General features: G+C 37.5%; 1 protein-coding gene across 5 annotated transcripts in view; it reads right to left on the bottom strand.

The window, feature by feature from the left end:
* Nucleotides 1-18,222, bottom strand: part of GRK4 (G protein-coupled receptor kinase 4) — a 45,628-nt gene that overhangs the window by 4,597 nt on the left and 22,809 nt on the right. For 2 of the 5 annotated variants that reach the window (XM_075148625.1, XM_075148628.1), the window contains 7 exons: nucleotides 16,718-16,908; nucleotides 11,118-11,155; nucleotides 6,248-6,337; nucleotides 5,490-5,698; nucleotides 4,531-4,668; nucleotides 3,754-3,891; nucleotides 1,444-1,566 (listed from right to left, as the gene is read on the bottom strand). In XM_075148625.1, coding sequence (XP_075004726.1) covers nucleotides 1,444-1,566; nucleotides 3,754-3,891; nucleotides 4,531-4,668; nucleotides 5,490-5,698; nucleotides 6,248-6,337; nucleotides 11,118-11,155; nucleotides 16,718-16,908 — 927 coding nt within the window. Of the gene's footprint in view, nucleotides 1-1,443; nucleotides 1,567-3,753; nucleotides 3,892-3,949; nucleotides 4,126-4,522; nucleotides 4,669-5,489; nucleotides 5,699-6,247; nucleotides 6,338-11,117; nucleotides 11,156-16,717; nucleotides 16,909-18,222 lie in introns of those variants that run through there. The other 3 variants (XR_012673444.1, XM_075148626.1, XM_075148627.1) reach the window with 3 other exon arrangements.

The raw sequence follows: 18,222 nt of genomic DNA, 5'->3' as shown, positions 1-18,222 counted from the left end.
AGCACATTTTACTCCATACTAACTAAATGCTTTGGGAATATCAAAGGAAACCACAACCCAACCCCAAATCCCAAGTCATTAAAGTTTCATTTAACCTTAAGATCTTTCCTTCTTTTAACTTCACAGGACAATTAACTGCAGTCTTATTACTTCAAAACCAACTGAAGGCTCTCAAGCCATATTTTTTTTTTTAGGACTCTTTCTCAATACATAGAACCATATCTTGGGACAGTATGAACCCTGCTGATTCAGCTTGAAAAGACTACAGTAAGACACAAGCTTTAACTTTAGCTATGTGAGATTATTAGTACACTTAACCATTCCTTCTATTCCATTACTGTCAGTGGGGGAAAAGTGAATTTGAAAAGGTGAACTAAAAATGACAGTACTATTATACATTCCATTAGCATTGTGCCATTTTAGAGAGGTGAATTATCAGCTGATGACAAAAAATATCATCATGCAATTTTAATACATGGCCCTGTTGTGGCTACTTAATGATATGCTTCTAGCGATTTTAAAACTCCATTTCTGCTTGAAAGCAAAAGTAATTTCTACAGAAGTGTTCTCTACTGGAATATACTCATGCTTGTCAAGATAATTCCACTCTAAGTGCAGGCATACTGAGCAAGCAGAATTGTGTACATCATCTTCAACTGAAAACCTTTATAAATAGCCTATTTCTCATGACCTATAAACAAGCACAATATACCACGTGTCTTTTAGGTGGTAAATACTCAATTCATATACCTCTAAATGTTTACTAAAGAGTAGAAGTTACGTGTGTAAGAAAAGGCTGTGCATTATCAGAAGCTATGTAAACAAATATTATGTTGTTGTTTTGGTAAAGGCATTAAACTTCCTAAAATATTTTAACCTTTGTTTCGTGACACTTCTTCACACTCATTCATTTAGGGGATATTTTTACTTATTTGCTTAATACACTAGAATGATTCACTGGGAGCCCAACTTTCTAAAGGAGCGAGTCCTAGGAGTTGCATTGCTCCACCACACTTCTGAGTTCGTTAATCAATTTTATTTAAGTTTTTACAGATGGGGCCTCAATTATCTCTGAAGTCATCTCTCCAGACGTTTTTATAAAAACTGGCAAAATATGTAAGGAGCAAGACCCAAATTAATATCTTTAGGAAAGAAAGATCTATAGCACTGCTGTTTACCAGTACACACTACCTCTTCCCCAGGTAACAGCTAGCAGACACTAGAGGAAGACAGAACGCTGAGGGAGGAAAAACTCCTGGAGTTACAGGGATTGCTACAGCTTCTGAAATGCAGTGCAGGGGCAAAGCCATAATAAACCAGATTTCATTAGTTTCAGTATTCAGTGAACAACTTGTTTTTCCTATCACAAAACAATATAAAAAATGGAATGGATGTTAAGGTCTCACTGGTAATTTTCTTATTAAAGAAAAGAAAAACCCTTACCTCTCCACTAAAAAGTCTGTGAAAGAAGCCTCTCTTTGGTTTAGGAGACCTCTCTCTGTCTGGTGACACAGTACCATCAGTTTCATATGCATTGATATCTTCAAAGCATCCCGTTTCAATCATCTTTGAAACACAGGAAATATAAATGAAATATCCATACAAGCCTCTCAGACATGTTCCATGTATTATCTTTTTACTTTGGCTGAGTACACCTAACAACTTACAAATTCATCAGCCAAACTACACCACTCAAAGACCTCCATGAAGGAAGGCACAAAGTCTACATTAACTGTCCTGTGCATCCAGTGAACTAAAGAATAGCCATGGGAGCACTATCATGCAGGTAAGTACTCAGATGCTTCCTTGCTTTGGTAAGGCATTTCTTCTTCCCATGATGCAATAAGCAGAAGTTTTTAGAACCAAAAATTGATTTTCCTTTCCTCTATTCTGCTCCTTTCAGAGCAGTCTAGCCTAACAAATATAATATCTCTATACCCTGGACTGGACTTTATTAATAAACATAACATTGAGTAGGAGAAATAATTATTCTACGCAGAATACTAGTAGACCTGCATAGTATTCGGGGGGGATACTTTTTACAAAGGGGACGTATTGCACCCTTGAGGAAGAAACAGCTGATGTCTGACCACAGTAATTTAAACATCATTCTGATGTTTTGGGCAACCATCTATCAAAACACAACATATACCATAATTAAAAATAAGGCAATGAGAGAGAGAAGGCAATTCTTCATGGAAAAAAAAAAAAGATATAATGAAGACAGGTCTCTGGAAAGAAACAAGGGATTTTGAAATAATCTTTATTTCTGTACACAGAAAAGACAATTCAAAACACAAAACACTGGGTGCAGAAAGGACAGCAGAAAGAGTAAATGTAACAAACAGGCATGGTCAAAAGGGGGAGAGTGGCTAATGCCCACATGTAGTTGGCATTTATCTGTGAGTGCTGCTGATATGCATCTATCATAATGGGCATGCAACCAAATGAGTATACCTTGTAGAGGGAGAGAAGGCATAAAGAGGAATAAGAAGAAATGTGGTCTGCTTTTGTTGTAAACCATAACATTAGGTAAAGTATGGGAGGGGAGGAGGAATTTTCAGTCAGGAGACTGAGAGCAAAAATTTGAGGGAAAGCTCAGTAATATGAATTAAAAGAAAAAATAAGCACAAATGTAAAATGAAGTTTGCACAGTTATCATCGAAGAGAAGGGATTACCATCACCAGAATTCCAGTTCAACTACTTTGAACTTTATCCCTCTATGTGGGGTTAGAGTTATTAAGCTGCAGTGCATTTCTTAATGACTGTATCATATTATGAAGTTCAGAATTGCAACACAGCATAGGAAATATTTATTTCTCCAACAGCCTAATGTTCATTGCTTCTTAGTGGAGACTTCCTATGTCAAATGACACCTTTCAAATCTCCTTCTTAATGAAATGCAAAAAAAAGCAAAAGGGAAACAAAAGGGAATGTACTTTTTTCTCTGACTTGTTCAGAAATTGCTCATCTTTTGTGTTCAAGCTTTAAATAAAATTTAAAAAATTACACTGGGAAAGAAACGACACTAGCAGAATTCAAGACTATTAATTTCAGAAAGTTATCTTATAATGGGGTAAGGCATTCATAACAAGAACTACAATTTTAAATAATTGATACTGAGTGGTCTTCCTGAAATAATAAAGATTTGAATTTCCTAAATACAGACTGAACTCCATGCAGAGGTAGCAAAATTCTAGTATTCTATGCAGAATACTAGAATACTTACTCACTAGGCAGATGAAAAAGCTTTACGAGAAAGTCTGACTCAAGTGATGTTGAACTGTTTGGTTTGAAACCTTAGAAAAGATGAATTTGCAGTTCTATATTACTATGTCACTTGGATACTCTATTGATATACAGGCATGACACAAACAGCTTGCACTGCGCCTATTTGCTTTTGAATACTTTGAATAGCATACTATCCCTCTCCTATGAACAGCAATACTGAATAACGTGATAGAAGAACAAGGAAAATGTGGTCATACTAATGCTAAATTCTGTTCTGTAGGCTATTCTTGTATCTATGATGACAAGATGCCAGATTCCATTTATGCAAATTTACCATAGATCTCAATTTTCAGCAAGTTGTTTATGTTTTGGGAAAAAAATTTTTCTGAAGTCTCTCAGCAAAGAAGTCTAAAGCAGAAACTTCTTTACATCTCACAAAGTTAATACTATAATTATATCCCTTATTAAATCTTCTATATTGCTGTGCTAAAGAAAATAATCTTTTATGAAATATACAATACCTCGTTTTGCCAAGGGATTGAGACACAACCTGTAACAAATTTGGAATAGAAGTCATCATCGGTAGTATCCAGGTTCACTCCTTTTACTGTTGAGAACTGCTCTATGTCCAGGACATCTTTACAATATACGGCACGTGGCTGCAGTACAATACAAGATTGCTTCATTAAGGTTTTGGGGTTTGGGTTTTGGGGGTTTTGGGTTTTTGTGGGTTTGGGGTTTTTTTTTTCCTTTTCTAGATGAGCAAAGGGGGAGTGAAATGTCTGCAATTTTGTATTTCATATTGCTGATCACCAAATTACACTATGCTAAAAACAGACATGCAAAAACTTAAAAGACTGTCATCATAAGGCACCTGAGCAATTCCATCCATCCTGCAAGTAACAGAAAAGAAATATCAAAACCAGAAACAGCATGCAACTTCTCTGGATTTCTTAATGGTTGTCATAATTCACTCATCTTCTGTCACCCTCCTTTCAACTCCAGAGTAATTTCTTCAAAGCTAATTTTCATTTGTTCAGCATCTGAGCTAGGGAAGTAGACTTTTAAGGGCTAAGAAATCAGCTACAAAGCTCCCTAGAGCAATACCACTATTGTAAATTGTTTTGTGATCTCAGATGAAATGCCACAAAACAACTAGCCATCAATAGCTACAAAGGCATTCTCCTGCCAATTTAACTAACTTTAAAGGTTTCTCTGGAGTTCACATGATTGCTGACATAGAATTATGACATTTCTTGCCTTTTTAGATACTAATCAAATCTGTCTCACCTACTTACATCTGGCAAGAACGGAGGTTCTAACATGTTAGCTTCCAGCCTCTTGAAGTTAATATTCTTGAAAATAGGATGTTGCTTTACAACCGCAGCTCCATCTTCACTGCAACCCAGTCGTTCCCCTGGATTTTTAGCAAGTAACTGCAAAGATATGGAAAAAAAGGCTGATCCACTGATATAATCCCACAATTAAAAAAAAAATAAATCCAAATGTCTGTCAATGACTTTATTTTGTTACTTGGCCTTTTATTAGATTAAATTTATCACGGTATCAAAATGAACTGGAAATCCAAACTACAACATTCTGGGAGCAAAAAGATTTTCAGTAGACAAAAGAATCCCTGAAAGCAGACCATCTGAAGATTATACCCAAAGTTATATGAAAATATTTTAATTGATGCCATGCTAAATAGATTTTACAGTACAGACTTTGCAGTAGACTACTTTCAGGAAATACAGACTTACTGTTTTTCCAATGGGCTTAAGTAATGCACATATTTTGCGTAAACTAGTAAAGAAAACTTTTAAAGCTTTTTGTATAGACATTCTTCTTACTAAATTTAAGAACATGCAAGGTAAAAAAAAAGCTGTTGTCTTGTACAGACTCTTTTAGGCAAGGAAACTAGTATACTACTTGCCATTTCTCCCCATACAGTATCAAAGTTGAACATGCTATTGTACTCCGTCTATAATTACATGTGGTCCAAGGAGTACTGGACCTTTTCATTCATGTGATGAAAAATCAATTTATGCAGCCTTCCTTCATCTTGAAAAAAGTTCTGAATTCTCAAAGTTTGATAATTGAACAATTCATGGACAATCACAAACTTCCATCTGAACCAAAGAAAGATTTAAGAACTCCAGCTTTGAAAATTTTCAATAGAAGATGTTAAAATAAAGTAGTTCATCTCTTAAAAAGGATTAGAAATTTAATTTTCAAACCTCTATGTCTCTTCACCCACCATCCTGCAGATGGATTTTGCCTCCTCTGAGAACTTGTCTGAATATGTTTCCTGGTCTTCCTTTACTCTCCGGTCAATCTCATCCCGTTTGACCCTTTCCTTATGCTTCCTGAATGGAGACTGTCCTTCAATCATTTCATAAATCAAGCACCCAAGACCCCACCAATCCGGGCTGAATGTATACTTTTCGTTTTTGAGCACTTCTGGAGCTACAAAACAAAAACAAAGAAACCCCCATGACAATTCACTTTAAATTAACTAATTAAATATTGAAAAAACTCTCAGGCACTCTTTTGGCTCGGTGCAGAGATCTTTGCATAACTCCTCTGTACTTTGAAAAAACATTAATTTCTACAGCAAGGACTCTGTTTATATCCAAGAGAAGCACTTAAGTTCTTTAACACCTAAGATCAGAACTGTTTACAAACTAAGAATGAAGTTTTTCCAAAGCATGGAAAGAAATGTGTTGTCATAGGAATTCATCTGCTTACCTGTGACCCTAAACCTCTTTGAACCTCAGAAAAAAATTAGGTGCTTTCTTAAAGTTCTACCTAAAGCTAGAATTTTCAGAGTTAAGTTTTCAAGTTTATCAGTAGGCTTATAATTGACTACTAACATCTACCACCGCATAACCTTTCTTCCCATAAAATGTCTAGTAACTAATCCAGACCAAATATAATTCTTTGAACAAGTCATTCATATATTCACAGAAGCAAATTTTCTGGTAAAACATAACTAGCAAAGGATACTTTACATACCCATGTAACCAACAGTTCCAACCCGTCCTCGGACCGTTTCTCCTTCTGGAATCTGCACAGCTAATCCAAGATCTGAAATTCTGATATGTCCTATTTATGTTAAAATAAGTTATACACAGTCAGCAAATTATAAAATATCACCACTTTTAAAACAAAAAGTTTCTGTAGCATACCTCATCAAAAAAGCCACCCCAAATGTCCTGGTTTTGGCTGGGATGGAGTTGATTTTCTTCCTATTAACTGGTATAGTGCTGTGTTTTGGATGTAGTGTGAGAATAATGTTGATGACACGCTGATGTTTTGGTTGTTGCTAGGTATTGTTTACGCTAGTCAAGGACTTTTCATCTTCCCATGCCCTGCCAGATGTGCAGGGGGCTGGGAGGGAGTGTGGCCAGGGCGGCTGGCCCAGCTGGCCAATGGGCTATTCCATACCATATGACATCATGCTCAGCATATAAGGCTGGGTGAAGAAGAAGGAGGGGGGGCGTTCGGAGTGATGGCGTTTGTCTTCCCAAGTAACCGTTACGCGTGATAGAGCCCTGCTTTCCGGGCGATAGCTGAACACCTGCCTGCCAATGGGAAGTGGTGAATGAATTCCTTGTTTTGCTTTGCTTGCGTGCGCGGCTTTTGCTTTCCCTATTAAACTGTCTTTATCTCAGCCCACGAGTTTTTCTCACTTTTACCCTTCTGATTCTCTCCCCCATCCCACCTGGCGGGGGGGTGAGCGAGCGGCTGTGTGGTGCTCAGTGGCCGGCTGGGGTTAAACCACGACAGTCCTTTTTGGCGCCCAACGTGGGGCTCGAAGGGTTCGAGATAACGACAGGTTTGATTGGAATGTGCTAGATTGAATTTATAGCTGTTACTGCTGTTTAGCTATTAATTCGCAGGCTCTTGTGCTTGCCATGGGGCTTGCTTGCCTTAATGTGTATTAGAGTCTTGTGCTCGTTAGTGGCTGCTTTTTTGCTCTCGCTGCTTGCTGTACTGCTGCACTGCTGATCGTCTTACTGTGCTGTGCCTGGGAACACCCTGATAACAGCAATGGGGATGCGCCTGGGCTGGCAGATGGCCAGGGCATCGCTGCTGCTTCTGTGCTGCTGTGCTGGACAGGCTGGAACTGCAGTGTGAACTCGAGTCGAAGGGACTGTGACCTGTGGCTGAGTCCACGCGGGAGCAGGACACCCCGAGGCGTCTGTGACCGAGGATAAGCCCATGCCCAAGCAGGTACATCTCGAAGCATCTGTGGCCGTGATTATGTCCGTGCCGCAGCAGGTATACCTCTGAAGGGATTGTGGCCCAAGGATAAGTCCACACTGGAGAAGGTACACCTCGAAGCATCTGTGGCTGTGGATAAGTCCATGCTGCAGCAGGTACACCTTGAAGTGTCAGTGGCTGTGCATGAGGCCATGCTGGAGCACCTCAAAGCATGTGGCCGTGGATAAGCCCATGACAGGGGAGGTACACCCCTGGAGAGATTGCAGCCATGGGTAAGGCCATGTCGGAGCAGGTTTACTTCTGAAGGGACTGTGGCTGTGGGTAAGGCCACGCTGGGACTGGTGCACCTCGAAGTGACTGTGGCTGTGGATAAGTCTATGCCGCAGCAGGTATACCCCTGGAGAGACTGTGGCTCATAGGTAAGGCTCCACTTGGAGCAGGTACACCCCTAAGAGACTGCAGTCTGTGGATAAGTCCAAGCCGGAGCAGGGGCAAGGGGAGGAGTTCATTGCAACGTTAAACCCAATGGTCTGGCCCAAAGGGACCAGGGGTGGAGATTGTAATGGATATACCTTTAAATTGTTATAACCCATGATTTGAGTTGCATGTTATAGGAATTACTATAGCAGGAACCACCTGAACCAATGGAGGACAAACTTTACAAGAAGCAGCGCAAGTGCAGCAGTGACCCGACCTGAGCCGGCTTTGGTGCCCAGTAACTCCACGCAACACACCACCTCTGCTGACCTGAGTGACCACCATAACAGATGGAGCCCAAAGTCATGGACTAAATGAACGCAGTGGACATTTTGTGGACATTTATGGATATTTTATGGACATTTTACAGGGGTGGTCCACAGACTAAGGGAATGATATCTGTGTATTATATCAAAAGATGGAAAGGGGGATGGTGGGTAATGAGAATGTATTGGATAGTGTGGGACCTGAGCATGATGTAAATGGTATGGAATAAGGGGTGGATACTGTCCTGGTTTTGGCTGGGATGGAGTTGATTTTCTTCCTATTAACTGGTATAGTGCTGTGTTTTGGATGTAGTGTGAGAATAATGTTGATGACACGCTGATGTTTTGGTTGTTGCTAGGTATTGTTTACGCTAGTCAAGGACTTTTCATCTTCCCATGCCCTGCCAGATGTGCAGGGGGCTGGGAGGGAGTGTGGCCAGGGCGGCTGTCGTTAAACCACGACACCAAAACATCAAAACATTCATATACTCATAGCACTAATGTTATTTAACTTAACTAGAAAGGAGTGATTTATCATTATTCAACCCTCCCTTAAATACGTAAAAGAAGAGAGGCACAGATCTAATTGATTTCCTGAAGATCATACAGAAAAATTTGCTGTTAAGTTTTCTAATTCCTAGCTTTGGCATAGGCTGCTACTCTAGGATGAATAGAAATGACAACTGCTCATTTTAAATTCTGTATCTACGCATCAGATGCTTGTATTTTCCATTCTGTATTCCCGCCACAAACACTTAGCTTTCTGACTTCCTAACAAAACATCAGAATTTACTCTATTTATTCCAAATATGAGAAAACTGTAGCCTGTACTGAGACATCAGGTTTTCCTCTAACAAAGTACCCTAATAATGCTAAGCACAAGTAACTGGAATTGCTATCCCCACTCCCACCGCAAAAGAAAAGTAGCCTAGACATAATCTACTTAGAATTATTTGTATTGGAACATATTAGTTCAATATTAGGATTTCCCCTTCTCATGAATCAGTCTAATGTAGATAACTTCAGCTTCTATTTCACTTTATAAGCCAAACTTCTCAAGTTGACTACCTTTCCTATTATGTGTGGCATTTACACTAGTATTAATGTAGAAGTAGTCTGGTGGAAGACTATGATTTATCATGAACAACACTGCTGAGATGTGGAAACAGTCCAAGAAGGGCAGTGGGAATAAGTTCATCCCACCCGTTCTTACATTCCCATGGACAGATGTAGTTCTTTGCTGGACAGACTCCACAGCAAATGATTCAAGACAATTCAAGGCAAGAATTGTATTGACATGATTCTAATCTAGAAATACATAACGTACTTTCTTAATAAGAATATAAAAGGCTAGACAGAAGAAAGGACAATTACATTTTCAACTCAATTTTAAAACAGAAAATTGTCAATCATCTGTAGTAGAAAGATTCAGGGGGAAAAAAAACAAACCAAAACAAAACCCACACTTATTTCTAATACTGGATATAAGGATAGGGACGCTGTTGTTTACAGAAACGTCACAGAGTCACAGAATAATTCAGGCTGGAAGGGACTTCAGAAGGTCTCTAGTACAACCTTCTGAGCAGTCAGCCCAAAGTGTTCAAGGCTTTTTAAGTTCTTGTCTAGAAAGCTTCCAAGAGTGGACACTGCATCACCTCTCTGGGTAGCCTGTTCCAATGCCCGAGGGTCCTTTGTGCATATATTCTCTGTCATGGAAAAAGCTCTACAGCATCAGTGTTAGTTAAAAGTGTATTAATTTCTTACTTACATGTGATAGATAATCAAGGGGTGGGGAGAAGAGTGGAGAAAGTCAAGTGCCACTCTACATACTGGTTGGAAATAACTAAATGCTCTTGAGCAGCAAATGCTATTTTAAATACATTCAGATGCTCTTCTATTCCCTGACATCTGATGAACCCCTTTTCAAATGCAGGATCTGAGCTCCTGAAGCGATTTTCTAATTAGTCCCCTCTGCTCTCTGGAACAAGATCAGAATATTCCTGGCAGAGAGAAAGCATTCTAGTGGAGTCCTGCAAGGCCACATTTTTCCTCAAAGCAGCCTTCAGCTTTTGCAAGACATTGCTGGAGAGAAAAATTAAAGAATGTATTTGATGTCTAGCAAAGCTTTAGCTATTGGAAAGTGACTTCTCCCAAGCATCACCTTTTTTGAAATTTATCAGTCCAAACATGCTGACTTTAAAAAAAAAATCGTGCTAATGACTTCAAAAACAGTTTTTCCTTAACTAAAATACTCAGTAATTACAAGAACAAACTGGTAATATTCTTAGAATAAAGTAATTGCTGCACACGTTCTACAGTGAATTCAAAAGATTCTGATAAATTTCATATGAAGTCATTAAAGAAAATTAATTTGGCTTTTGAAAAACAAAAACCACAAACACTTCTTCATATTGTTTATACTTCCTTGATTCCTTCCAGCCACATATGCAACAGTGACCATCAGACCTGTTTTAGTTGAAATGTTAAAACAAACAGATGCTTCAGATTTCATTTCTTCTTTATTGCTTAATTATAGTTTACTACGTAAAATTCTGGCCCCACATCTAACAAATCATGTTTCCATAGTCAAAGAAAAGACAAACAGAGAACAAATCCATATAAAAGTTTTAGCCATCTTAAATCAAGGGGCAGGGGGGGGAAAAGGAGGAGCAAAAGGGAAAAAGTAGCCATTTTAAGGTGGGAAATTGACCCCTCAAACATTGTGATCGTCATCCCCCAAAAACCCAGTATTTTCCCATACTTTCTAAAATGAAAGGGCAGTTTTTTCTTTACTAATTAAAGTTAACATTTGTCAGTCAGGTCCCTTTTATTATGAAGAAATCCCTTTGATTTCTGGACAGTATTAATTAGATTTGTAATTCCCAATTTCAAAATTAATTTTAATAATTACTTACCACAGTCATCAAGGAGTATATTCTCAGGCTTCAAGTCTCTACAAATTAAACAGAATAGACATGTGAATTATACAAATGCAAAATTATTAGCCATCAGCAAGTGCAACTGAGGCAACATAAGACTTCTTGGTTCTGATTAAATCGATTTTTCCAGTTTCCACCTATATACAAAAAAAGTTGTGAAGTTGAGGACCTATAATACAAATAGCTTAACCATAGAACTCTTGAGATCCCTTTTTTCCCAACTCTCTAATCCATTTATAGTAACAACAGCAATTAATATTTCATATATGAGAAACTTTCTTTACACAACACTAAAATCCTGATATGAAAAACCACCAAGTTACAGCCAAATTTGTGCTCATAACTGAAAGACATTTCTCCTGAGAGTATCAGCCATACAACTCCGCAACGGTAAAACACATCAGTGCTTGCTGCAGTTTGATGCTGATCCTTTGCTATATTCCATCCCAGGGTGTCAGAATATCAACAAAGAGTAATATTCCCAAGACTAAGCATAGGCTTAATATCATCCATTCAAACTCCATGCCTTTAACTTGGACATGCAGCTTTTAAAGCTTACTAGACACTTGTATCTAGTTAGGATTCTTTGCAATCGACTGTCTAAGAGTCTCTACTACTTTTCTGTAAACATCAAAGTTTCACATGAAACATTTTTTAGCTATTAAATCCTAGTAAGACTCAGGAAATAGCAAAAAGGGCAATTAATTCAGTGTTGCAATTCTGCATTTGATAGGCATCTTCTTGTACATTTTTACTTTAAGAACAAAAGAAGAAACTCAGCGGGATCTTTGGATTTCCTCCCCTCGCCCAAGGAAAATCTGGAGAGTCACTGAAGCTGAATCAGAAGCCGTTCAGAGGTTACCTCTAAGATTTATCCTCCAGCAGATTCTACTGAGAACATAATATTTTTTTATATATACTATATATATGTATAGACTAGATTGTATATAATATATATATAAAACATAAAATATGTATTTTATATATAATTGTGATATGCATCAGAAAGTATGTGGACTGCAATATAGTCTCTTAGATTGATTCCACCATAAATATCGTAAGGCCAGAAATAGACAAGCAAAAATCAGTACTTGGCTAAAGATTCAGTTATTAATGGAATAGATTATTAAAAACGATATGTACATATCTGGGTATATGTACAGTTGTGACAGTAACAGTTATTCATATACAAGCAGAAAAGACTGAATAAGCAATTTTACGAAGAACAACTCTAGAATTTACATTCCAAATGAGAGAAGTATACACACACATTTGTTCACCAAGAAATCCGTGCGCTTTTTTCTCCCAAATATTGATAAACTGATGCTCTGAAGTATGTGTATTCAGGTTAAAGTTTCATTATTTCATGGGATTAACTGTATAAAGAAGTCAGCAAGACACTTTCCTCCTAATACTTTTAAGTCTAGACAGTCCCCATAATGCTAATCATTTGACATTAGATATGAGATTACAATACCAGAGAAATCAGGAGAGATCAAAGTAAAAAAACCCACACCAGTACAAAAAAGGAAAAGAAAATTCAGCTCAAAGTTTAGGTAGAAACACATCCACTTTAAAGCATATATGCTGAGGTTAATATATGCTCAGGTTAACTCAAGTAAACAAGTTTAAAGAGTTCCATCTCCAAGTAGGCTGATTAAAAACATAACTTAAAACTTAATACTTCCTAGCAACATCTGCTGCTTAATAGAAGCTAATTCTGTTCTGACATGATTTCGGTCGGACAATAGCCAAAATGCCAGTTCCTTATGCTATTAGGTTCTAGGCCTAGCCGTATGCAAAGAAGTCAGCTTTTGGAAGCATGCAGGTCTGAGATGCTAGCTTTGGGGTATCAGCCTTCTCCCCCTTCCCTCCTCCACCATGACAGAGGCCAAAGTCACAGTTTCTGTTAGAATACACAGACGCTAGTCCTGCACTGGATAAGAGGCTACTTAAACTGAAAACCAAGCTCAGAACAGGAGCTAGCAATGCAATTCTAGCAACAGAGGCAGCAGTTTTCCCTTATGAAGCAGAGAAAGGTTGGAGGACTGCAAAGATCACAAAACTAAGAGGTTCATTATAAAGAGTTAGATAAAAATTATATATTTATTTTAAATTGGACTAAACAAGCACTGGTCTATTTTTGCTATAGCTTACACCAGCCTTCGTAAGGAGAAAATTTCTGGATAAAAATCCTTCAGGGGATTTCACTGTAAAGATGTCTACTCTAAGCATAGGCACGAGGCAGGCAAAGAGCTACTTGGTTTATCCACTACAGCTTCAACAGGTCTTTGAGCCTGATCTTTGACCTTCCAGGCACATTCAGTGGCGCTATGGGCACCTACATGAGTTTGTGAGGAAAATGTAGGTATCCAGGCAGCTTCTCTGATAAAAAACACTACCATCCTTGAGGAGTCAGGTAAGTCCTGCAGGAAAACTCCAGCAATTAAGTCCCTTTTGGAAAGCAGGCACTTGTTCCCCACTGTCTTATGCAAATCTTGACTTTGCTTTAAGTATTATCAGACTTTTTATGTAGCAGATGGATGAGTAGCTCCACTACTGCCTGTTCCTGTCTGTTTGCTTATTTTTCTAATGTCAGCAACATATGGCAAGTTACAGATAGTTTCACGAGCTCCCATTGAACAAGCAAACTGGCTCAATCGCTATCACAGGGCAGTGCGAGGCCCTCCTTCCAGCTCTGCACCTGTTCTTTCAATCCAGTGAGAACGCCACTAACAAAATGGCACAACTGACTCCAGTGCTACAGACAGCACTAATGCCACTGCTTGAAACTCCATAATAAGTGGTATAAAGATGCATGAAACACACAATAAAAATTCGTGTTAACAGAGAGGAAAGTTAGGCCTAGTTTTTCCACTTTATGAGGCATTTTGCTACTGATGGCGACCCATCCCAAATATAATAAATTTATTATAAACTGTAACATGACTAACTTACATTAAAACTGCCATTCTAGAACTGAACAAACTGACAAGATGAACTGATTTTACTGCTATCTGCTGACACGCATCTGCACCGAGGATTTCTATTTTCAGAAGTTCTGAATTTCTTCCACTGCCTCCACAGTACACTTTACTGTGAATATACAGATGGATAGCCACAAAAACAGAAAGTATTTTATAACAGTATGTTACAGAGTTAAAGTCCACTTTAACAGTTTAAGCTATTTGTCTAAAAGGAGAGTTTAAAACTCCTCCTTCAAAGCTGGAAAGCAAATGCAGTAATTGATCTTGAGATATGGCAACAAGAAAAAGAACTAGCTCCAATTTCACAAATTCAGTCCTACTAGTATTAAATGCTTTAAAAAATGACAGCAAAATAAGAAAAACATTCCATCTGTATTTTCTTGCCCTGGAGAATGAAAAATATTATTTACCATAATTCAGAAAAATAAATCATTGAATCAATGAAAATGTGCTTCATTATGTTCTCCCCCCCACAACAACATTAAGACCAGAGATTGCCAGAATAACTTCTTTGGTGAGAATAAAATGATTATGGCAAATTTTCCCAAGCTTTCTGTTTCACTAATCATATATAATCACTGTATTGCTGCTTAAATGTGTTTTTATTAAGATGCCTGATAGAGAATTTTGAGCATGTAACATATCACTGTAATTGGTGATATTCTGAAGACTGCCATGACCACCTTTTTGGCATCCTGACTTTAAAACTGTAAAATTTACAACTACGCTCCTAAATGCATGGTACAAAAAGAAATACATATAGAAAAACAAATCAAGACCATCAGGAAAAAAACTACCATTAGCAAAAGAGAAGAAACAAGACTTTGTTTTACAAAAAGTTGGTCATTCGATATTAAAAAGCGCAGGGCTGAAAGTGATTCTACAGAGAGCGTAAAATTATCCAAACATTTTCTAGTTTTAGTACTCAAGCATAGTTGAGCTAACACGGTATAATTAGAGTCTCTTTTCATTTGTTTACATACTGGGCAGGAACTCCCTTAGTATGTACTATACTGAATTGTTTAAATAACGCCTTCAGGTATTGTGATTAAATTTAAGCCCTCCTTTTTCCTTCAAGCGTAGAAATTATTCAGTTACCAACACATGTACAGGTAACTGTCTCTTGGTCCTTCATTTTGTTATGAACAGAGGACTAAAAATATTTCCCATTCTTTTAATTAAGAGGCAATTTTACTCAGAGTTGGTTGTGAAACTACTTTTTTCCTTGCTCATAAATTTAAGGCCGTGCAAATTTTTAATAGTTGGAAACTGATTATGTAATAGCACAAAACAGGGCAGAGATTTAGACGCCAAGACCGCTGCAGAAGAAACCATGACCACTCCAAGATCTGGAATTACAGACAGAGAACGCAGGGACATGGTTTAGTGGGCATGGTAGTGTTGGGCTGACGGTTGGACTCGATGATCTTAGAGGTCTTTTCCAACCTCAATGATTCGATGATTCTAACGCTAGGATTTGATGTATGTGTTTGAAGGTCGTCTTGTAGGCAAATAGCTAACAAGTTGGGCTTAAACACAAGGACTGTGGGGGTTTTTTGTTGTTTTGTTTTATTTGGGGTTTCTTGGTTGTTGTTTTGTGTTTTAAACAATCAGTTTTGTTTTCACTTGGGCAATGTGAAATGACCTACTTGTAGCTGATCCATATGAGGAGAATGATGAGCAAAACCATTCATCCTTGCTTCCCTCCTACATGCATGCCAAAACACACTGTGTAACATTGCAAGATTGGCCAAATTCTTTAGGGAACCACATACAATAAGCCTGATTTACTCTGTGGTTCTGCCACTTTCTGCTGTGTGTATGTTAGTCTTCTATATCAGGGAGGGAAAAAACTAAGACTCATTACATTAAAGTTATGCAGGATTATACTTTAAATCTTCTTTGAAAACAAGTGGTACTTGGTGTTACACACCAGAGAGATAAAGAAAGCGTTCTTGTTGCACCACTAAGTTTGTTTCGCTTGGTCTGTAATATTAATGCATGCCAGGGGTTAAATGATACATGTACAGAGACGGAAAAGTAAGATCATACAATCTCAATTACAATGCATGGGGCTTCTGACTGTTTCATTAATTCAAAAGCAATAAAGTGTTTATTGGAGGAACCTGAAATAAAAACAGAAGGAAGAGGGCAATATGGATTACAACTGCCTTTTTACCCTCTTGGGCATAACAAGCAATGCAGCAAGGGACTTCTATAGCCTTCTGTGAACTTCTACTTTAGAGTGGGCAGGAATACAATCCCATGTTCCTAAAAGTTATTTATTTATTTGAATACTAATGAATTTGCTTTGTAAATCACAATTTACTATAATTTTACAAACAAACCTTGAATCAATTTTATAATGTTTTACAATATAGCAAGTATCTAGACCTAAATTTACAGTAAGAAAACAAATAAGAACAGTAATTCTGAAGGACATGCCATGAAAAGGACAACTAAACAATTTTTTTGCTTCTTTTACTATGAAGTTGAAGTATAAACTTGTTTTAGTAGAAACCATTAATACATTCAATGCTGAACAGACATGGAAAATTCGAGGTGTGAGTGACTGTAGATGACACTCACCTGTAAACAATTCTCTCCTTCTGCAAATCCTCCAGACCACAGCACAGTTCTGCAGCATAGAAAATAGCTCTTTCTTCATCAAAGCCAGGATTTCCCATGTTATATATGTGAAACTTCAAATCCCCTCCATTCATTATGGTTAATACTAAACACAGGGCATCCTTCGTCTCATATGTGTAGGATAAACTAACCTAAAAATGGGGTAGGGGAAAAGACAACCATTATTCATTCATAAATCCCAATACAATTCACAGCTCTTTTTTCCCAATACAAGCAACACATGAATCCTTTTTTAAAACAAAAAGGAACAAAACAGCCAAGTAGAGAATCGCTCCTATCCAGTACTTGAAGACACAAAGGAATTCAGATTAATTTGCATGTATATACAAACCCTACATCACCATACAAAAGTTTAGTGACATATCTGTTTAGATACCATAGACTTCCATCCAGACAATAGATTTATTGATGATGCCCCTCAGCTGCACGTTATCTATATTACTCTTTTTTAAGATAACGTGCGCATATACCTTATTTTATTAATACCTCAGGAATTATGCATTGTCAAACCATCTTCCTCAACTTCTACAAGACTCAAAGTGGCCCTCCATTAGAGAAACTAAAACAGTTATTTAAGATCAAATGTGTAGTTTCTATTCCTCCCCCCCTCCCGCCTCCCCAAATAACTGCATATTTCCCTGGCTCACAACCTGCCAACAGTAAAGACTTAGCATAGCTCTTTATAGCCTTTCTTCTCACTGTATTTGGAACGAGGTGCTGATAGGAAAGGAAGAACACCATATTTTTTTTTTCTTCAGGTTTTAGGTAAATGTTTTTAAAGTGCATTTAAAGTTTTAAAGTAGACTTTAAAGTGAATTTAAAGAAAAACAATTTTAAACCGATGTAATAGACTGCAAAATTTAACATATGTTGTTACAAACTCAGTTTCAATAGAAAAAGCTAACTTATGCTGATGATCATCTGGCAGGATCTTCAAAATTACCTACAGAGATTAACTAACTTGTACTGAAAGCAATGGGATTTAAACATACTAATGTAAGCTAAGTATAAGTTAGGTAAAAATCAGTAGGATTTTTTTGACTCAATAAATGTATTTTTAAATGCAGTACAAGTATATAAAGGCTGTAACTCAGTAATAAGTCCAAACTCTTCCTTCAGAAGCATAAATCCAATACTAAATAATAAAATGAAATAAATATACAAATCAGCTATTCAGGGCAAGGGTTCCTATTTGGTGGTTTTAAACTGACCTGTCCAGCTACTAATGACTTCACTTGTGACACAGGCATGACAAATTATCTACCCACTTCCAACTCAGTATTAGTGCAGATCCTAGATCTAGATCCTCTCTGCTGCATCAAAAAAACACTGGATAGCGAAGGAAAATAACTTATGCTTAATCCTATAAAGTGATTTCAAATTCAACTTTGATCAATGATTGATTTATAATATTTATATATCTTGAAAGAGTATTACTAAAAAAT

This window comes from Calonectris borealis, chromosome 4 (assembly GCF_964195595.1).
Source record: "Calonectris borealis chromosome 4, bCalBor7.hap1.2, whole genome shotgun sequence".
Lineage (NCBI taxonomy): Eukaryota > Metazoa > Chordata > Aves > Procellariiformes > Procellariidae > Calonectris > Calonectris borealis.
Note: the sequence above shows the minus strand (reverse complement) of the source record. Positions and strands in the feature narration are given on the sequence as shown.